This window comes from Amphiprion ocellaris, chromosome 13 (assembly GCF_022539595.1).
Source record: "Amphiprion ocellaris isolate individual 3 ecotype Okinawa chromosome 13, ASM2253959v1, whole genome shotgun sequence".
In the NCBI taxonomy this organism is placed as follows: domain Eukaryota; kingdom Metazoa; phylum Chordata; class Actinopteri; family Pomacentridae; genus Amphiprion; species Amphiprion ocellaris.
This window is the reverse complement of record NC_072778.1, coordinates 13,569,526-13,589,476: the sequence shown is the minus strand read 5'-3', so window position 1 is coordinate 13,589,476 and position 19,951 is coordinate 13,569,526. Positions and strand designations below refer to the sequence as shown.

The 19,951-nt window shown below is 39.3% G+C and overlaps 5 protein-coding genes across 5 annotated transcripts; 2 read left to right on the top strand and 3 right to left on the bottom strand.

Moving 5' to 3' along the window:
• Positions 1 to 946: 946 nt before the first annotated feature.
• On the bottom strand, positions 947 to 2,495 carry ndufa1 (NADH:ubiquinone oxidoreductase subunit A1). The gene is made up of 3 exons (XM_023272671.3): positions 2,259 to 2,495; positions 2,064 to 2,153; positions 947 to 1,104 (listed from the first exon to the last, which is right to left on the bottom strand). The coding sequence occupies exons 1-3, from the start codon at positions 2,358 to 2,360 to the stop codon at positions 1,084 to 1,086; spliced, it is 213 nt and encodes a 70-aa protein (XP_023128439.1). The 5' UTR covers positions 2,361 to 2,495; the 3' UTR covers positions 947 to 1,083.
• Positions 2,496 to 3,718: 1,223 nt separating this feature from the next.
• Positions 3,719 to 7,303, top strand: upf3b (UPF3B regulator of nonsense mediated mRNA decay). Its single transcript, XM_023272656.3, has 10 exons — positions 3,719 to 3,952; positions 4,215 to 4,321; positions 4,411 to 4,517; positions 4,621 to 4,719; positions 5,015 to 5,125; positions 5,236 to 5,279; positions 5,373 to 5,561; positions 5,650 to 5,807; positions 5,891 to 6,200; positions 6,278 to 7,303. Exons 1-10 carry the CDS (start codon positions 3,842 to 3,844, stop codon positions 6,413 to 6,415), a joined length of 1,374 nt encoding a protein of 457 aa, XP_023128424.2. The 5' UTR covers positions 3,719 to 3,841; the 3' UTR covers positions 6,416 to 7,303.
• A 1,612-nt stretch (positions 7,304 to 8,915) lies between these two features.
• rpl39 (ribosomal protein L39) lies at positions 8,916 to 12,446 on the top strand. The gene is made up of 3 exons (XM_023272670.3): positions 8,916 to 8,979; positions 9,326 to 9,429; positions 12,226 to 12,446. Exons 1-3 carry the CDS (start codon positions 8,977 to 8,979, stop codon positions 12,272 to 12,274), a joined length of 156 nt encoding a protein of 51 aa, XP_023128438.1. The 5' UTR covers positions 8,916 to 8,976; the 3' UTR covers positions 12,275 to 12,446.
• A 446-nt stretch (positions 12,447 to 12,892) lies between these two features.
• On the bottom strand, positions 12,893 to 15,049 carry sowahd (sosondowah ankyrin repeat domain family d). Its single transcript, XM_023272657.3, has 2 exons — positions 14,792 to 15,049; positions 12,893 to 14,591 (listed from the first exon to the last, which is right to left on the bottom strand). Exon 2 carries the CDS (start codon positions 14,471 to 14,473, stop codon positions 13,496 to 13,498), a length of 978 nt encoding a protein of 325 aa, XP_023128425.1. The 5' UTR covers positions 14,474 to 14,591; positions 14,792 to 15,049; the 3' UTR covers positions 12,893 to 13,495.
• A 90-nt stretch (positions 15,050 to 15,139) lies between these two features.
• pttg1 (PTTG1 regulator of sister chromatid separation, securin) lies at positions 15,140 to 19,468 on the bottom strand. Its single transcript, XM_023272658.3, has 6 exons — positions 19,360 to 19,468; positions 16,698 to 16,790; positions 16,459 to 16,598; positions 16,267 to 16,348; positions 15,704 to 15,865; positions 15,140 to 15,297 (listed from the first exon to the last, which is right to left on the bottom strand). Exons 2-6 carry the CDS (start codon positions 16,783 to 16,785, stop codon positions 15,212 to 15,214), a joined length of 558 nt encoding a protein of 185 aa, XP_023128426.1. The 5' UTR covers positions 16,786 to 16,790; positions 19,360 to 19,468; the 3' UTR covers positions 15,140 to 15,211.
• Positions 19,469 to 19,951: the final 483 nt, after the last annotated feature.

The window sequence follows — 19,951 nt, the reverse complement described above, 5'->3', positions numbered from 1 at the left end:
TTCATACTTTCACATCTCAGATTTATTGTTCGGCCTGTTGTAATGCATTGTGGCTAGCAATCAGACTAATACTGTCATTCAGAAGAGTGTTTTCAGTTCCTTTTAGTGACTACACACACCTGCAATCTGGCGGTTGGTGTTTTTCCATTAGTTGTCTCAGAAGCTCAGTTGTTCTTGTGTTTTCTTCAGCAACAGCCTTGAAACGAGTGCAGCCTTGAACTTAGCGAAAAGAAGAAAGTCGCATGGTGCTGGATTGGGTGAATATGGAAGACGGTCACGTACATGGTACGTTTTTTGTCTTTCAAAAAAAAATACATGAATTAAAACATTACTGTAATTATTTACTAGCCACATCTCACATGCTAAGTTATAGGATTGTATGTGTTTACCTGAGCTACTGCTGAAAAACATCATTTTACTTTAACTAATAAAGCTGCTTGACAAAGTATTCACACCTTACTGTTCCACCTAAACACCTTCAGGAGCAATTATTAGTAGTCAGTACTGATAATGTTAGTTTGGACATAAAAGAATTCCCACAGGATTTTAGTGGCTGTAATACAGACGTGTTAGCCTGTATTTATGCTACAAAAGATTGTCTTCATTAGCAATTAATCTATATTTTTTGAAATCATTATTATGAGATAATCACACCTTAACATTGTCAATAATAGACACAGAAGAGAAGCACATCCTCAGTTTAGAGCTAGTAATTGTTGGCATTTTTTAAAAGCAATCAATGATGAAATAAACTATTTCCCTTCTAGTTGCAGGTAGCAGCTCAGTTAGTTTGAACAGTTGATATGATGCAGCTTCAAGACCAGGAAGAGACATTTAAGATGAGTCACTACTGCAGGGACATCTCCTCTCACAGCAGGAATAAAACATGTACAACCCCTCCATTTGGTTGTTGTTAGTAGAAATCAACAAAAGAAACCTGAAAAGATTTCCAGTGTGGAACAGTTTAATTGGTCACAGGGACAACTGTCATAAAAGACTGAAAAAACAACTAAATGGTAAATATAATCTTTTAATGTACAACAAAAAAGGTTCTTCTCATCAGGTTCTCCATATTCCTCATCATCATTTGATGTTCTCCAGGCCCTGGTGAGAAAAAAGAAAGGACTGTCAGTTCAGTTTATTATTATACGAAAATCATCTTGCAGAAATGTTAATTGCAGACAGAAAAGGCTTCTGGGATGTTCAGATCACATGCTGTTGTATAGCTTGGGAGAAAAGGTCAACAGGAAGACATCTAAGATAGAACAGAATTTAAAAACTGTGACTGACAGACATTGGGATATAAATCATGATTTTTGTGTAAATTTTGGCATTTCTTTTCCACTGAAAATACAATATATAAATGATGTGAGTTTTCACATCAAATAAGCATGTTCCCTTACATCTGGAGAATCTTTTCTGTTGGCAAATTCTGTAGCACCACATTGAACCACTCCTACATTTTACCATATTCCAAAAATTGCAGCACCTGTAATAGAGATACTACATAAACCGTATCAGTCAATGTAATCGGTGTTTGCTAACTTTTTGTCTGGTGTACGTACTATTTATACAACAACAGGTTTTAATGTGAGTGTTCAGTAAAGGGTATGAGTAAGTGCTTATCTTTTATCATTTGTTTCAGCTGTAACAATAATTATAACATGACAAATGCACCCCCCCCCCCGTCAACATTGATGCTAGTCATTGATATAGGTCAGTCTGTGATGATAATTTTTTTTAAAAATACCTAAGCATTTATTATATTTAGGTGCTTTCTTTTACTAAATAAAACAACGCTGGCAGCATGTAAACAAACTGTCAATTAAAAGGTTGAACTCAGGAAAATAATTGGATAATTGGTAGAGAAATAAGGAAGTCCAGGTTAAACATCATTTAGAAAAAATACTGACACTTGTAATGTCAGTGGATAAATTACAGGCAGTCCCAGAGAGCTACCTGTAGACTATGGTACACTAAAGCTGCAAACTAAATGCCGTCGCTGGACAATAAGCAGATTTTGGGGCAAAACCTTTAATTTCTATCGACAAATGGAAGCTCACCTTGGAGTTAAAGTGCTGTCCCGTTCCTGACACTCGCCGGTCTCTCTCCACCAGATACCACTGCCACGGCATCCGAGCGACCCTCTTCTCCTGCAGGGAAAATATGAGGCTTTAATGAAGCAGTTTAAAGCAGAAAAACAAGGTTTACACTCTCCCGTTAGTCCGGGTCAGAGTTAGCAGCAGCGTCGCCCTCACCTTTCCTCCGTTGGTGAACTTGTGGACCTGAGCGGTGACGATACCGGGAAGGATGAGACACACGGTCATGACGCCGAGGCCCGGCAGGATTTCATACCACATGGTTACTAAAGTCTACTGTCAGGCTAAAAGGAGCAACTCTGAGGACAACCGAGTTGTCCTAAAACCACCCAAGACAGTTTATTTTGCTAAGAAGCTAACAAAATGGCGACCGTCCTGACGACCTCTGCTGCCAGGAAAAGAAAAAGGCTTTCTGCTGGACTTTTTCAAAATAAAAGCGTCAAGCATTCATATTAATCAGAATATCACACGAAAGAGGGAATTATTATCGAGCCGTCTAGGCTTACACACACAAATTAATTGGGCTTTAATTTTTAATACTTTAATATCATTTATCTGTCAAAGAAAGCAATGTACCTTTGACTTCCGAGGGGACAATTAGTTGATACGTTTTAAGTAGAAAATATGACTTATTATAGTACACGAAATTAATTAAATAGGTCATTAATCTATCTAAATACTCATAACACATAATTGGTTTGATGACCAATTTTATAAACAGAAAAACAGAACAGTACCTCAATGGATTGCAATAAAATTAAAACCCCGAAATGGATCTGAATAATGAGCATTTACTCTCAGAAAGTAATGCCAACAGTCATTAATTGCAATATATATATATATATATATATATATATATATATATATATATATATATATATATATATATATATATATATATATATATATGAAAAGATTTCAATTAAATGAACAGAGGGCTAGACTAAACTTTATTTGAACATTTAGAATTTTCTAGGCCTTTTTCAAATATGTGTTAAATACATGTACATGTATGTACATTGTTCAATATCGTCATTTTCTACATATAGAGAAATCTCTATAATTTAAATATTTTTGCACATGAAATGATCTTCACTATGTCATTTCTAAAAATTGATTTTTTTAATGTTCTGATTAAATTTTCTTGTTTAGATTTGGGGGTTTTTTGTGGTTTTTTTTGTTTTTTTTTTGTTTTTTTTTTTTACTGATGTTACGACATTTTGCACTTTAACACTGCAAATTACAAACCCCAGAATTAATAAAGGTTTATATTTTCTAGTGTAGTCTCATGTTTTGCATTTGGTTACTATGAATTAAACTGACATATTTTATACACACTCTTGAAATGCGCTTATTTTTTCGTAAAAATATGTCAACACTTGAGCTTTCGAGCTCCTATTTTGAAGGGTAGTTGAAGAGCGTCACAGCTTCATGTAGCTCAGTATAACGTCATTCTTTAGTACTTGCATAAGTGACGAACAAAAATAATTTTAGTCAATACACACAGAAAAGTAAATACAAGTAAAATAAAATACAATATATTCTAATTATAAAATCAAATCGACGAGTTTCACTGTGTTTTTTACCCACAGCGCCTCCTTCCGGTGGTGACGCTAAACTGCGGCTCCAACCGCCACAGAGGAAGTTACGGTTAGTTCGTTAGCTGCTAACTCGCTAAAAAAAGTAAACAAGTCTGTTGCATGAGATGAGATTCAACCGCGGCACAAAGTAGCTTTTCAACAATGAAGGAAGACAAAGAAAACACTCGACCGAAGGAGAGAAAAGTGGAGATAAAGTGTGAAGATGGAGAAAAGACAGAAAGAGCCAAAGAAAAGAAGGAGGCCATGACAAAGGTAAAACTTGCTAGCTACGTTAGCTAATGCTGCTATAAGCCGCCAGTTGAGGATATTAAGAGTTTCATGAAATTAAACTAGTTGTTAATATATGTGTTTTCTCCCGTCTAACATGCGCAGTTCAGTTTGTAAATGATAACGCAAGTAAAAGTTGACGCCACTAAGCCCAAGTTTAAAATAAGATTAGCAAGTCGTTGCCTGCGTTTTCACAGTTGGATTTTTCTTCTCGTAATAATTTAAAATGTCAACAATCCTTTCCCAGATCGTGATCAGACGATTACCGCCAAGTCTGACCAAGGAGGACCTGGAGGAGCAGCTGCAACCCCTCCCAGAGGTGGACTACCTGGAATTTTTCTCCAATGACACCAGGTGAAATGACCTGTACAGACATTTTTACATTAGAATAAACCAATATCACCTCCAGCCTTTAATCTAACCCTGGTTGTTTTTACTTTCAGCCTTTACCCTCACCTCTTTGCAAGGGCTTACATCAATTTCAAAAATCAAGAGGACATAGTGCTCTTCAGAGATCGATTTGATGGATATGTCTTCATCGACAACAGAGGTATGAAGAGCACAAAATGAGAGTCAAATAGACAGATAGATTTATGGATTTTCGTTGAAAGGTTCGTAGGCTTGAAGCTCATCCACTTATTGTTTTTGAGCAGGTCAGGAGTATCCAGCAATTGTAGAATTTGCACCTTTTCAAAAGACTGCCAAGAAAAGAAGTAAGAAAAAGGATGCAAAATGTGGAACAATTGCTGAAGGTAAAAATATTTCTTCTATTGCCTAAGTGTATGATGTGGAGAAATGATGGTGCTGATGGTGTTTCAGTTTAGTCAGACTTTATTATCATTCCTACCTTGCAACTAACTACCAGATTTTACTATGTTAATGAATATATTTGCCATTTTCTTAGTTACTATCAAAAGAAAACAGTTTCTAAACAAGTGGCGTTATCTGAGTTTTCTTCAGTTAAGTGTAGTTTTATGATAGTTAGTGTCAAATAAAGACTCCGGGAAACAGTCATATCCTTATTTGTATCTTGTGTATTTCTTTCAGATCCTGATTACAAGAAGTTCCTTGAATTTTACAACGGAGATGAAGAGAAATTCACATCCACACCAGAGACCCTGTTGGAGGAGATTGAGGCAAAGTCAAAAGAACTTGTAGGTACGTTAACAGGCCTTAAGTCAGAAGGTGCACCTTAAGCATTGTTGTAAATATTTTTAGGCAAATACACTCCAGAAGGCGTAATTTTTTAACCTTTTTCTTTCCTCAAGCCAAAAAGACAACTCCTCTGCTGGACTTCCTGAAGAATAAACAGGTAAATGAGTTCTGTGGCAACACATTGTGGCATTCTAAACATGTATGATGAGTTTTCTGATGTCCTCACACATTCTTTGTCAATGTTGTTCAGAGAATCCGGGAGGAAAAGAAGGAGGAGAGAAGAAGGAGGGAACTGGAGCGCAAGCGTCTGCGTGATGAGGAGCGTCGTAAGTGGAGGGAGGAGGAGAGGAGGAAACGCAAAGAGGCTGAGAAGATGAAAAGACTTGAGAAACCGCTGGAGAAAGACAAGGACCACGTTAAAGAAGAGCCAAAAATTAAGGTGAGTGCTTTAGTACAATGAAACAGTAGAAAGATAGATTCCAGTGTGTCATTCTACATAGATTTTGTCTTTATTTTTAACGGTGTAGCTCCTGAAGAAGCCAGACAGATGTGATGATGTTGATTCTGAAAAGCCCAAGGAAAAGCCCAAGAGAGCAGAGAAGCCAAATAAAGAGGACAGATCCATGGGGAGTGCTGATCAGAAGAGGCGTCACAACATTGAAAACAAGGAGGATCGAGGGAGGAAGTTAGTCGCTTCACTCATTTCTTTGTTGACATGTTGCTAACTTTGAACAGAATGCTTAAACAGGACTCGTGCTTTGCACACAGAGGCGAAGACGACAGTCGAAAGGAGTTCAGGGAGCGTGACCACGATCGAGACAGAGAGCGGGAGAAGGAGCGGCGGCAGAAAGAGAAGGAGCGCATCAGGCGTCAGGACGAGGATCGGCGGAGGAGGAGAGAACGGCAGGACGGAGAGAACTCCAACAGGAGGCGAGAGGACGAGGCTGAAAAAGAAAAAGCCTCCGAGAAGAAGAAGGGTGAAAACATGACGGACTCCCCTCACTCTGAGCGGCATGAGAAGCCTCCCAAAGACAGCAAGCGGGAGGAGAGTGGTAAAAGAGAGCGGCTACGAAATAAGGTAAATACTCTTTGCTTTCAGATCAACAGGTCATATCTTGTAATTATTACTATGAGCGGTTTGTTTCTTTGCATCAGGACCGGCCTGCCATTCAGCTGTACCAGCCAGGGGCCCGGAGCCGCAACCGAGCCACAGGAGGAGGAGCTGAATCCAACTCTGCCGACAGGAAGCCAGAATCAGAGACTAAGAAAGTGGCCGAGAAAGGAGACGACTGAGCAGATTTCTACTTACGGCATTTAAGGTTTGGTGAGGAGAGAGGAGACAGGCCTGAGAGGCTCAGAGCAGCAGGGTGGCGTCTCGGGGCCACGTGCAGTTCAAGCAGGGCTGCATCCGGCTCTCCAAGTCTCAGAGGCAGAGGTGTGACTGTGGAGCCTCTTAGTGCCTGAACGCAACCCTCTTTAGTTTTATTTGTATGGGGAGGCAACAGTAACCTTTGGAAAGAGTTTGGCTGCAGGGCACATTCGGTGAAGCCAAAGCTTTCTTGGACCATGTGAACTCAAAGTGACCTTACTTCGGTATTGTTTCTCTAAAGGAAAAGTGTGAGCTTTCAGATTGATCATCTAAATCACAGTCTGGAGGTGTAAAATAACTTACCAGGTGTTTAGCCTTCTAATGACTCAGTATGACTGCATTGCCAAGTTCTTGTTTTTGTTTCTATACTGTTTTACGTGAGATTTCTGTTGTAGCATTGCCATTGTCAAGTGTACACATGGGAATTACAGCCTACTCTGCCAGTGGAGCTCAACTTTTCATAATTTGTTGCTCTAAAATACCTCTGCAACATATATCGAAAGACATAATCTGTAGTTGCCTGATCAGGGTTTTTGTGCGTTTTTCATCGATCCACACACTGATGGAGGAGAAACAGCCATTTCTGACTAGACTGCCATGTGACCGCTATGCCTGCATGCAGACTCGAGATGCAGAAGTTGAATAATCAGAGTGATTAACCTGTGGCCTTCCCCCTTCTTTTTCTAATATGAAACTCTCCTTAAGTATTAATCTGCGATGCACTAAACTGAATGCAGCATGAAAACATATCACTGATGATGCTAACATACAGAAGCCACTTTTGATTGGAAATAAAAAGATCTTTGCTTAAACTGTTTATCACTTTTTTTCTCTTTGGTGAAACATTGATTCTTAAAATTCAAGAAAACATGTTACTGTCCTTGTAGCTTTTTAAAGTTTGGGTGTTTTAAGCAAAATGACTTGATTCTCTGTCCAAGTAAAATTAATTTAAAAATCACAACGAAAGCTTCAAAGCCTGAAATATGCTTATTCTGACTTTCTTCCCTAACTTAGTGACACTTAATAATTACTTTTAGTTTCTTTGTTGCTTCAACAGTCTAAAATTCTGAAACATAGTTTAAACTCAGACAACAACAACTTCTTGGTGCACATTTTAAAAAATGTATGGATAACGACTTGTAGGATAAGGTCCTGTTGTTGTAGCAGCTGTACATGTAAAGAATTACCACATTATGTGATAATATCTATATATCACCAAACATTTACAGTTTAAAAGAGGAATTTCACCAAATTTCTCCTGAGGATGGAGTTTTACTGTGTGTGGGAATGCAACACAATTCAGATGTGAACATGTACAGTCATCATGTTGGATTATCAACCAGATAAATGGGGAACTGCCCAGGAATTTAGCACCACAAAAGAACCTTGGAAATTTGTGAGAAACTTGCACCACTCAGGATCAATTCTGATGGGTCCTCCATCCTCTGTAATGCGGCTCCAGCCTTGAAGTCAAAATATAAATTTAAAGCCTAAATTACTGCAGAATACATTCAGCCCATTAGTTGTAAAATGTGTTTGTGCAAAATCCTCCCATTTTCTTCCTATGTCTAAAGTAATGAACACACAAAACACAAAATACTATTCCCTCCTACAAGTTTTGTATGTCTGCAACCAATGGATATCTTAATAACTTTGTTCATTGAATAAATGGGAGTAAACAGTGGAAAACAATATATTAACCTTTTTGAAATTGCTTTTTTTATTGACAAACAGCAGAAAACCTGAAGATTTTAAAAGCAGTAAGACACCTGTAATTTTTTACATTTGAGATGCTGATACCAGTAAATTTGTAGCATTTTTATGTAAATTAATGTCTTTAACTGCAATTACCAAATTGTTACCAGTTTATTTTCCTCCAGTTGACTAATTATACTGGTATTTTCAGTTCATTGATGTCTTATCTGTATCCAGCTGCTGTATTATGTACATTTCCCTGGCGAAGGATCGATAAAGTTTTTTGTTATCTCTTAGAGTGCCGACTGATTTTTGGCTGCCTTTGCTCTCGGTCTCCTAAATCACTAATTCTGATTGTGATCAGTACAACAAAAGTTGTCACTAAACATATTTTGGAAATATCCTTGACTCCTTTAAATAACAAATAAAATTTAAAAAATCACTTCTTTTAACGTGGAATGCAACCATGGTGACTATAGTTGGAGGTGACCCTGCTTCCAGCGTCCTGCTTCTGTTTTTATGATGTCAAAATTCTAATGATGGAACTGTCAAAAACAAGGACACTACACAAAAAAATATTAGACAAATTACATACAAAAAAATAATTAAACAATGTAGAAGACTTTAAGTGCCAATTTCTGTCTCGCGTCTGACAAACAACTATCCACTTGGTGCCGCTGTGTGCTGAACGCTGAACCTGTTTCCTGGCCGCTTATTGGTTAAAAACCTCGACGTCACTTCCTTCTCTCTCTTCGACCACCGCCATAGTGGGGAAAGGACTGTGGACAAAATGGTAAATACCAAATCTTTAAACATCCATGTCAGCAGGCCTTATAAACCTGCTCCGATACGTGACATGATTAAAAAACACTACAATGGTGCATAAAAAATCTGTATGTGGTGTGAAAGAGTGAAATATGAGCATATTGAAGCTGCTGAGTGATGCTAGCCGGTACCTGCACTGTGAAGCTACGCATGTTAGGCTAAAGCTTCCTGCGTAGATGTTAGCAGCTAGCTCCTTATCTCTAGTGTTGTGAGCGGGATAAATATATTCGTTTGAAGAAGCGTACATTCATCTTGGTACAGAAACGTTGTCTCGGTGCTTACATGGTGCTAACGATGCTCTTTACCGTTTCCAGTCGTCCCACAAGACTTTCAGGATCAAGCGCTTCCTCGCCAAGAAGCAGAAACAGAACAGGCCGATTCCTCAGTGGATCAGGATGAAAACCGGCAACAAGATCAGGTGAGTTTCTTCTGCACTGTGCATCATATTAGACTGTGCTCCCATGTTCTTACAGAATACAGTCAGTCTTGAAAACGATTTGTAACTTGATCGGTAATTCATTCTTGAGTGTAATCATTATAGCAAACTGAAATCAATCATCTAAAATCATAAATTTCAGCTGTTACAAACTTTTTAAAAACCAGTTTCTGATGGTTTTAATGCACACAGATAGGGGGCTCTGAAACAGACATTGTTGAGCAGCTAAATTGATTTTATCAGAAGTGTATAGAGTTTAAGTGTAATTGTATAGACTTTTGAGTCATGTTTGATTCTAGATAACATCTGACGTTTACACACAATATATTTAAACATTAGCATCACATTATGTGCAATAATCGCAAATCAGTTCAGACACGTGCTAAATTTTTCCTACTTAAAACTCAAAAATAACTCAGTTTTCATTTTCCATGATTAATGTACAAATGAAGGTTATCTGAAATAACACAGTTTCCACATTTGTTGACATTCAGGTTTTTTGCGTGATTAGAAACAGAAGAGAAGTGCAGAAAATTAACGTTTGTTTGCAAAAGAATGGCAGCATGAGTTGTATGGAAATATTTTAGCCGTGGTGAGGATGATGCTGACCAAAAGCAGGTACTTTGTTGACAGTGTTATGTCATTTTTGTCAGTATGCAAAGCAACACAACTAATTTGCTTGACCATCTAAACCACAAGTGAAGTTATTCAAGTTATTTGTTGAAAGTGTTATTTCACTTCTTGCGTCTTTTTCATATTGCAATATATATTTCGCGAAACACAATATCCCAATGTTGGTATTTTGCAATACCCTGTCGCCCCCCGAACAAATCAAGTTACTTAAGCCTCATTTATACACAGTCTTTAGCCACAGAGGACAGCAATGGATTCCAGTCCCACCAATACGCAACAAATCAGCTTCAGTGAATGTTAGTCTGTTTCTGTTGAGACTGTTTTAGACAAGTTTCCTTTAAATGATGTAGTTTGTGTTGCGTGTGAATTATATGGCATTGAACTGACGTATTTCTAATATTGTGCTGTAGTATAAACACAATGTATTTTATCATGACCACAAACTTTAGCTTCCAAAAGAAGCTTCAGTTTAAACATTTACATTCTCACTTTGGTTATCGTAGATTTATTTTAGGGCTGATGCATTAAACTGCATTATTTTAGACAACACACCGTCACCTGAGTTTATAATAAATACTGGAGTGAGCAGAACAAAATGGTGTAATTACAGCAGTAAAAACTTCATGTGCACTAAGGTGAAGAGGATGGCTAATTCTTACAAGAGCTGAGTGTCTGTTTTAATGGTTTTAAATTGCACCCCTTTAATGAGCTGTTTTAAGTGCAGAAATGCCTGACTAATGCACAGAAGAAACAGGAACTCAGTCAAGTAAAGCAGGTCTGCAATTGCAGCTCTCCTTTGCAGTAGAGTGCTGTCATTAACCCTGCTGAGAGCATGTTTCTGCTGTAGAGCTCGTTCTCCTGCTCACCATGCTGGTTATCAGGAAGCTCTGTAGTTGAACAATGCGGCTGGATACACACTCACACAAATGACCAATCTGTACACTAAATTGACTTCCTGAAGAATTTCCTTGCTGCTGGTCTGTTTGTGTAATCACTGTGGTCTGGGATGGTTCCTGCAGTAATTTAGTGTCTGTAGAAAGTTACAATGGCTGTAATTGTTTCTTCAAAAAAGTGTTGGAAGAATCCAAAGCATTTTAAATCACCATCAGTGTTTGTGATGACTTCAGTAATGGGATATTTAATACACAACATTAGATACTGTGTGTGTGTTGTGGCCAGTTGGGAGTCTTGTGAAACTAAATCAACATCAACAGAATTTGCAACTGAACCTTTGAACTTGCTATTCATTTCAATGTTTCCTTGTCTGCTCAGGATTGTTCGTAATAGTATCAGGAGTTGTTTTTTTTTTGTTTGTTTTTTTACTGTTGCTATCAAGTCAGTCCTCATGTTTACTGATGAATAAATTGAGAAGACTACAAAAGTTATGGGAAAAGATTAAAAGATCTTCTTGCCTCACTAGTGAGAGGTAGATTCTTTCATGGCTCCATGACATTTGACCTCTTCAATAAAATGCTCACCACTGAACTGAGGTTTAAATGAAGCAATTTTACAACAGTGGCTGCTTCAAAACTTCTGATGCAGAATGAGTTTTGACCACTTAAAATGTTGATCTAGGTTCACAACTTGATCCCTTTTGCTATCAGGAACTTTACGGATTAAAAATGATTCCTAAAGAGATCTGTTTTGCTCCAAGAGATAGCCAAAGTGTGTTAGTTTTCTTTTAGTGGTTGGCAAATGACTGGTTTCTAGCTTCTTCTACTGTTTATTGCAGCCACGTGAAATGCTGCCTATAGTGCCACCTTCTGACACTGCATGGCCTTGTTCATTTGCTCACAAAAAATTAAATAGAAGTAAGCCTAATTTACATTTTCAACTTATTGCAACATTTAAAAATTTTGCTTCAGATGTGTTTGACAGTTTTATGGAAACAAGGTTAATGACTTAACTTGTCTATGCATTCCAGTGAGCTAGACTATACAGTATTTGGATGGCATCAGTTACACCTGTATTTACAGCTATGAGCCAAAATGTCAGTTTATTCGCATAGTTTCATAGCAAACTACAACATCACATTTTTGCCTGTACCTTATCAGGAAATAGTTTTGTTTTTTTTTTTTAATTCAAGAGACATTTTTTCTTAAAGTGAGTGCTTTCTCCTGACATCTTTACGTGTTTCGTTTTCAGGTACAACTCCAAGAGGAGACACTGGAGGAGGACCAAGCTCGGCCTGTAAACATGAGGGTCTGTGGATCCCAGCATCCCTCCATCCCAACATCTGCCAGGACCTCCAGCTGCTGGGCCTGACTGCAGGGAGGGAGCCATGTTATCTGGAGCAGTTTTTGTTTTGTACAGATACTCTGGTTATGCTCATGTTTGACAATAAAAGATCTCTGATCAAACTTGAACTGCAGCTGTACGTCTGTCTTTCCTTTTTTTTCCCCCTCCACTCAAATTGCATCTGAACCTTCCATTTACAGGCTGAGTGTTTTTCTGAGGCAAAGCAAACATGAGATGAGGAGGGGCCGTGCTGACACAGCTCTGCAGAAAGCAGTACTCGCACTAAAGAGGTTTTCAGTCCGTGACCACACGGCAAACACTGGTGAATTACTGTTTCATGGAAGATTGTATTTATTTCTAGTTTGGAAAGATTTTGAGATCTGGCTTTGTTACTTGGGCCAAAGACAGCAGAGCTATTGAAGAGGTTTAACGTAGGAGCAAGACAAACTCTGCAATGTTTACTTGAAGTACTCAAGCTGGGGAGAAGAAAAGCTGCCATGCAAGCGATTACTGATATTTGAGTTGATCCAAGCAGAAATGAGTCAGCAGCAGAAAAAGACCAGGCAGTGTTGGGTTAAGTGACATTTTTCAGGATTTATTTGTCAGTAAGTTTTGATTTGACCAGATGACTGGTGCTACATTGAAAACAGTATTGATAAGTGGATTATTGTAAAAATAGTGCAGTGGCTCCCAACGCTTTTGGTTTGAGACCCATTCAAATGCTGTTTGTGTGGAGACTGAGCAGTTTTCCCTTTTGGCTTGTAGAATTATTTTTAGAAGCTTGAGGCATCTGACAAGAAAGAGTAACCATTTGTGGAACAAAGTGTCTCTCACCCTTTAGTCTTCACTTTTAATCTTACTAAATGTGTCTGTAATTAGATCCTAAAATATCGTGGAAATGAGCTCGTTTCAGGAAATTACAAGGACTTGGTGCTTGTGTCTTGGAAGAACAAGGCACGACAAGCATGTTTCTGAAGAACAAGAGAAACTAGAACTGGGAAAACATTGATTTGTATTGGAAAGAAGACATTCTCACTGCAGTCAGATCTCTTCCAACCGATTTACAAGAAAAATCAATTGTGCAGTGACTTGTGACCCTTTATAGGCTTGAGAACCACAAAATAGTGACGTGAATGCAGAAATAATGCAAATACTGTAAAGCCTGCTTAATACCCACTCATGTTTTGTTTCCAAGGAATGCAAAGGAAGGCAGCAGCTTTCTTATGGAGCCAAACCTCCAGCTGCCTCCTCTCTTAGTCCGGTCAAAGTAGCTCACTTCTTCAACCTCTGCTCCGTCGACCTCCTCACATGGGGTCAGGCTCTCTGCGCCAGCGCAGTTGTTGTTTCCGTTTTTGTTTACATTTTGCGCACAGCCGCTGCTGTGTTCATCGTCCCAGGTCCCCAGCAGCTCCTTCATCTCCAGCGGGGCGTCTCCCCTCAGATACTGCCAGGCTCTCTTCCCGTTGTAGTCCATGGCGTCGATGTTGGCTCCATATGCTCCGACCAGCAGTTTGATCACCATGTACTGGCTGTGCATGCTGGCGACGTGCAGAGGAGTGAGACCCCCGCTGCCCCGCACGTTCACGTTCACAGGGATGCCGGCTCCCTCCGCGTACCGCAGCAGTCTGATCAGGGTCTCGTCCTGTCCCCTCTTGGCCAGCCAGTGTAGCACCGAGTACCCGCTGACGAAGTCCCTCCTGGTGAGCAGATGCGGGTCCTCGGAGATGAACTCCAGTATGGTGTCATAGCTGCCCTCCACTGCCGACAGCATCCACGCGTGTTCCATCGGGGACAGAGCCCAGTCCGTGTCCTGCTCGGAGCACACGCTGTGGGTCTGCGTGGACAGCACGCTGCTGAACCCGCTGTGAGAAGAGTTACTGAAAAGCAGCTCCTTCAGGTACTTTTTACGCATAGCGGGAGTGAGAGAGCCCCTCTCCGGAGCCTCCCTCTGTAGTCCTCCCGGAGCGCAGCTGTCACTGACTTCTTGCTGCCTCTGCAGCCTCGACCTACGCTGGAAAGCACTGGGCATGACCTGAATGCCATATCTCGACAGTCGCTCCACAACGGTGCCCTGTCTGGACGCTGTGCTGCTGTGGGCGGCGGGATCGCTGACAGCTGGTTCACATCCAGCATCTTCGGATCTGTTCTCGTACATGCTGCTAGGCTTCCTCTGCACGCAATGTTCAAGGCTACTTCCTTTTATTTAGACAACACCCCGAAGATGTCCTGTCAAATTATGACCTGGGAGCCATTTCTCTCCGCTGTACTGGATTCTGTGTCATGAGGGGAAAGTTTATTTTTAACATCTACACGGACATGAAAAACAATCCACACACACACTACTAAAGGTAATAGGTTATGATCGTTGTTCCTCATGTTGAAATCGCTTTATTAAACTCTTTTATTGTATTTACTAGTCCACAACCCCTAAAGTTTAGTCTTGTCGAGCTGCCGCCACGCCGGTGTTACTCACCTGTTCGTCCTCCAAAGCGCATAAAGCCTCCCGCTCTAAAGCGCAGATTCCACCTCTACCAATCAGGGTTTAGGTCCACGTCCAGCGTTACAGGCAAACACATGACTGCACGGATAATTATGAAGATCTATCCCAAATACTGAGTTGCAGTGACAGACAGATCCTGCCTTCCTTTAAGAGGAACCGAGATAAAGTTCATGCTAATCTCAGGCAAAACCAATGGCGAGAATCCTTCACACATGTGACCAGTGATGGACTTTAGATCAGGAAGTGATACAGAGTATGCTTTCCTGATACTTTCACAGCCTGCCACCAGTAGTAAAGTGGTGTCCAACAGATAAGAGAAAATAGAAGGAAATAAAACAACTTTATTCTATTTAAAAAAAAAAAAAAAAAAAAGCAGTAAAAACAAAAATACACTTAAAAGTCAGTAACGGGTTCTGGAGGAAGCTCAACGGTCAGCTCATCAAGCGTTTGCAGAAACTCATCCAGCTCCGAACAATAACCTGGAAAGAGGAGATACAGTAAAGTTAATGATACAGTCTGTTAATGATACTGGTGGATTCCAACTTGTGCTTCGGACTCAAAACAAACAATTACAGTTGCTAGACGACTGTCATGTCTTATGGATGGCTGCCTGCAGCTTTAAAAAAGTAAAACTTGGCTATTATTCATACATATTAGAGGAACATTTTACGCACTGCAACTATTACACCACATGATACTTTGGGTTATTCTAACATTTAGCTATTCAGTGGGATGCTAAGGCAATAAGATAGAATTATGGCAGTGCTGAACACAAGTTCAGGATTTTAAAAAGCCTGAATTATTCAAGGATATTTATTGTCATTGCCATTGCATTTCTGCAACAAAACTATGTATGCAAATGGTGCCCTGATCGCAGCTTGATACCTGAACATCTGGGCATCTTTTCAGGTGACAGGTCTGGGAGTGGTTCAAGCTTTTCCACATCCTCCTCATACAGACGTGGAGCTTGAGGAAAACAGGCCAGTCCAGGCAGAGCGAGGCCACTGAGTGGAATGAGGTCTTCAGGTACGCTGTACTTCTCAAACTCTGGAAAAAGTTGAAATGAAAAGTGAATGGTTTTAACTACAAGGTAAAAATCAGAAGCATCAGCGCTGGAGAAGGGGCACATTAATTATAACGTACAGGTTCTTTTATGCAGCAAAAAAGATGACAATCACTGGCTGAGTCCTGAGTGACTGAACCATTAATGGACTCAATAAAAGCAGAACAGTGATGGTGCAGAGGCCTTGTCATTTCTGTTTGAGCTGCATTATACAGTCAATGCCATACCTGTGAAAAGTGTGATTGTAAGGAGTGCCATAGTGCAAATTTGGACCAATTCTCTAGTTTAATACCATTAATTTTTCATATATGAACCTGTTTGTTATTAAAAAAAAACAACAACAACAGGTCAACTGAGAAGTGTTACAACTGGAAGTATTCCTTACCTAGTGGGTCATAAGGGAAAAACTTCTCAATCTCTGGATACTCCTCCACTTTGACCTGGGGAACATGTTTGACACTGGCTTCCTAAATGGAACACAATACTGCATCAGTACAGTTTGAGATGTTCGGCACTTAGTTCACATTACAGCCTGACCCTGCTTTTAAACTGCAGCTCTGTTACGTTACATTCCAACCTGCGGCTTTAAGAGTTTCTTCTCTTGAGCGTTGACACCAGGGGTTGAAGTTATTTTGTTAACGGTCCCAAAAGCCTTACGCCCAGATGGCAGAGGAGTGTGTAAGGTTTTGGCAGTCATGGGAGACTTCAGGAGTTTCTCTGGTGAGAGAAAGAGCAAGAGTTAATATTGCAGATTTCCACATTGACCTATGTGAAGGCCAGAAGACAAAGTTCAGCACTAAGTCAGCATTTCCATACCTGGAGCAGACTGCAGTCGCTGTCGCATCTTCAGCGTAGGAGCATGGAGACCTGCATTTTCACGTTCTGCAAAGATTATGTTTGCCATCGTATCTGAAAACATACGCTGATATTAGCTAGCAACATTGTACAGTAAGTCACCACTGAGGAGACCATTCTTCAGTAAATAGTTTGATATATTACAGGATTGTGTTAGGTGTTATTGGTTGTATTCCTTTTAGCTCTGTCAGTCACAGAATGTTGTATGGACCGAGGGTTCTTGGAACAATTTAATGTTGTCCAATTTAATGTTGGTTTAAAAAAATACAATAAAACACATACAGTTAAATATTTGACTTCCAGCTTTTCTACATCGTGCAGTTGTGAAATGAACTTTTGGTTTGGTCCGTTGTAGAAATTTGACATAAATCAAGAAGATCACCCGACTAATTTATTATTAGTTACAGCCCCAGATGCTTGACTGAAAGCTGATACTTGAATTTGGAAATGCACCAAATAAAGCATAGTGGTGAACAATTTGGTGAATATATCAAATTGTGATTTGTCAGATATTGTGATTTGAATTATAATGCTTTTTTTTTTTAAAGTCAAGCTGCAGCTCAATGCTTACTGTATATTTAAAACCCTAAATACCATCAAATGCCCAACTGTCGCATCAGGACAGTAGTGTGGCTATTAAAAACGACTGGGCTTATGTCAGTCAAACTCCTGACAGTTTAAAGGGAGCCGAATTAAATAAAATTACAGCATTTGTCTCATTGTTTAATGGTCATGCCTTTTATATTCTAAATTGCAGCCTCTGCAATTTGCCAATTCCATCATTTCAAAATTAATCAATTTGGTCATCTCTAGTTAAGATTATAGAATTTTGTGAGGCCATTATGGTATTTGAGCGCGGATGTACGTCAGAAAAATATAAGGCCTAAGTTCTAAAAGTCACTATGGGTGGTAGCTAGTCTGTTTACTCAGCATATCTTAGTAAACATTTAAGAAACAGCAAAGATTACAGCAAGTAATGGTAAATTTGGCAACTACAGCACTTACTTGTTATAGCTAACAAAAAGGAATGATACAGATCTATTAGTTTTCAAAAAGGGGTATGAGAGAATGCAAAGGAAGCTTGCAGACTACAGGAAACACCTGTTTCACCTTGAGATGCAAATCAAACAGACTTGCAATTTGACTATTGACACACTGAAGGCCAGGTGTCACCAGAACCAGCAGAAACTGACAGCATTTACACCTGGTACAGTCATAGAGCAAGTGTCTAAGTTTGTTGAAAAGACACCAGTTGCTTTCTCCTGAAGCACTGAGGATTACCATGACCTGAATGACTAAGAATATACAGACATACTTCTCTGCTTGTTGCATGTCCTCTTTTCATCACAATTTAATTAATGTTAAATAGATTTGTTTGTTGTGGCAACAGCTTAAAATGACACAAAATATGTGATTTGGGGTTGCACATTTAATTTAAAATCAAAATTTCAAACAATGCAATTAGCAAATCAAAGGCAGCAATTTAAGATATATGGGGTGTGACTCTTAAATGAGTCTAATGCTGTATATCAGTGTTATTTACTTACAGCAAAACGTTTCAGATGTTGTTAATGCTTGGTCATTTATCAATAAAGTACTATACAGTCCATTCATGCATGCTGTGATTCACCTGACATAAGCTCATACATTAGCATTATGTCTGACCCAGGTTTAAACTGTTGTGTCCATGCTTTAACAAACTGATGCCATCCTTTCTGAGTGACAGCCACTTCTGATGTTGTCTCATGTGGTGATGATCCTTCACATGCTTTAAACTTATTACACAGTGGGTACTGAACCGTGACTTTAAACTAATTATTTTTTTAAGTAATCACAATATCTGACAGGTAAATTATAATTTGATATTTTCCCCAAACTATCAACTCTGTGTCCACATAGTAGCAAAAGTTTATTGCGCATGTCCTGCGTTTCAGTGGATGGAGTTGGCTTAGATGTCATAAGTTATGTTTGCAAAGGAAGACTATGTGATATGCAGTTGAAAGCTAGTTAGTGGAGCGCAAGTGTAGCTTATTTTGCCATACTATTTGCAGTCAAACACTACAGGTTGCACCTATCAATTATAAAATGATTTATCTTCTTGATTTATGTTTTGATGCAGCTGCTTTCAACTATCAGAAAAAAAATTTAACTTGACATTTTCCCCATATCGTTTAGCCCTAATGTGATTTTGCAAATGTAGCCTAAGTTATCTGTCATTCAGCATTAAACTGCCAGATAGGTCCAGTGTGTGTCCCTCAGGTATCATTAGCATAGCCAACAGGTAACAACAGGTGACTTCATTTTATACTAATATACAAGCGGCAACTGTATCTCAACACCTTTTCGAAACAAAGTTTCGTGTAAATCAGCTAAGCGTTAACTAAAAAAAAAACTAACTTTAACCATAAACAGTCAAGCAACAGCTGTAACTTGCCGTTAATAGGAGCCTGTGCTTAGCGTAGCATTGCTGAACGCAGGAATACAGTTTCAATATTTTGCCAAATTTTAGTTAGCTAGCAAGCTAGCGACTTTACACTAGTCACATCGCATCTTCGACAGTTTGTAGCTTATCGGCATTAGCTAAACAACAGTAACTTGGAATTATCGATAATGTTAACCTTACCTCAGTCGGCTGTGCCAAACACCGCCAGTTACTTCTTGTTTTCGGACCAGAAAGTTGTTGTGGTACAGAGTGATGCCGCGGTTCCTTTTTAAAATCCGTGCCTTCATCCTATTGGTCGCTGTAGCACACATGATTCTAATGGGCGTTTCCTCATGAGACCGTGCAGTTATTTGTGTATTATTATAGTTTAGAAATGTGTATACATCTAACTAAAGCAATGTAAGTATTTATATCATTCGGAATTTTCACCCATATCTACGAATAAAGATGCATTTGTTTTTATAATGTGTTAGTTGCTTTGATTCGCCCCACTTCCTTTTTATAAACATTTCATGTACGTGTTCACCACTACACGTTTTTAAACATACGTTTGTCCATACGTAAATTAGTTTCCTTTATTACTGTGATTTTGTCGCTTGTTGCTTATTAATCTCGACCGTTTGTAACGTTCATTGACAGCGGTTCACTCAACTGCCATCCCCACCGGACGAACCAAGAGAGCATCCTGTGGGGGAATTAGGCGCGTAGTGTTCATTTAATCGTTTTATTCTGAAGAAATTTTCCAATAACAGAAGTAGATCTCGCATTTATA